General features: G+C 40.2%; 1 protein-coding gene across 1 annotated transcript in view; it reads right to left on the minus strand.

The window, feature by feature from the left end:
• Positions 1–760, minus strand: part of LOC122063555 — a 3,334-nt gene extending 2,574 nt beyond the window's left edge. The window contains exon 1 of the mRNA XM_042627257.1: positions 348–760. Within this exon, the coding sequence (XP_042483191.1) occupies positions 348–704 (357 nt within the window). The 5' untranslated portion in view covers positions 705–760. The remainder of the gene's footprint in view (positions 1–347) is intronic.
• Positions 761–1,393: the final 633 nt, after the last annotated feature.

Below are 1,393 nucleotides of genomic sequence, written 5' to 3' on the forward strand. Positions count from 1 at the left end.
GGGGGGGGGGGGGGAATACCAAACCTAGCCATTGTTCTTTCAGATCCGCATGGAAGACAATTTGGAAATTTAAGCAAGGTTTGAATTTAGAGTGAAAATGATATTCGCTAAAATCCAAGAATCTACGTTTTGTGAATCAGTGATATTACTACTACACTGGAGAAAAACCCAACACTTAAGAACAAAGTTACAGACCATCAAATAGAATGCTCGTCATATGTTCGACGAAATGCCCAACAAAGAAACTAGCACCAGAAGCAGTATTAAAAGAAGCCAGGCACCAAATCAGCAGAAGGAGAAGCGTAAGAGAGAAGTAAATTACAGTGAATATACGTCTATATGCATACCTTGGTACCAGGTGCGCGTTGGTGGAGCTCCTCTTCAGGGATAATGACAGGCCATTGCTCACCGGCGTCGCGGAACATTTGCTCAGTCTCAAGGTGCTGACCCTTCTCCAGAATCATAGTCCTGATGTTCTGGGCTGAGGTGGAGGTGGCATCGATCACCTCTTCGACGCCGTTCACGAAGGTCACGGTGATTTGAGGAGGGTGATCGTCTGTTCGCCGCTTCACCAGAAGCTGACACGCTGGGTTCGATTCCTTCGCCTTGCGTGCGTTGCACTGTGCCAGAAACTCCATGCACGCTGCAGTTCGTGTGTCCAATGCATTGAACTCGATCTTCACCTTCGACAGAAACTTCAACATCTCTGCCCCTCCCTCCCTCTCTCTCTCTCAAGAAGAACAAAACCATTGGAGTGGAAGACTTTGGGTTTATAAATCAAAGGATCCAAATCTTCCCCTCTCTCTCTCTCTCTCTCTCTCTAAACCAGAATCGGGCCCACAATATAACCATTCGATGAGCACCTTATTTCCAATTTCTGAAACCAAGATCAAACTGGCAATCCACTGGTGAGAATAATATTTTTAGGAGAATTTCAGATCACAAAAAAGGAATCCTAGGAAGTAGGAATACATTCTTGGATTGATTTATCCTCCAATAGTCCAATTCATATTTGAATCTGTTTCTTTGGGAATTAAATTAAGATGTTTACACACTAATCCCAAAGCTACCAGGCAAGCATACATACAAAATTCATAATCTATGGTAAAATTCAAATGTCTAATATAAGATTTTCATGTTATTAGAAAAACTTTGAAAAGCTCAAAGAAATGAACTCAAAATAGGCTCAACAATAATTGATGACATATAGAAAGGAAAAATCCATACATGGTGACTCATATAGTTCAAGTAAATTATAACTTAGTTAAGTGGTTTTTTCAATCTATATAATAATCAACGTTTCAAGTTTTTAGAAAATGTGATTGACTAGATAAAAAGTGCTAGGAGTCGTGTAAAAGATTGGTATAAGTGCGATGAGACCTTTTTTTTTTTT

The sequence above is a fragment of the Macadamia integrifolia genome, unplaced genomic scaffold (genome assembly GCF_013358625.1).
Source record: "Macadamia integrifolia cultivar HAES 741 unplaced genomic scaffold, SCU_Mint_v3 scaffold1351, whole genome shotgun sequence".
Taxonomy (NCBI): domain Eukaryota; kingdom Viridiplantae; phylum Streptophyta; class Magnoliopsida; order Proteales; family Proteaceae; genus Macadamia; species Macadamia integrifolia.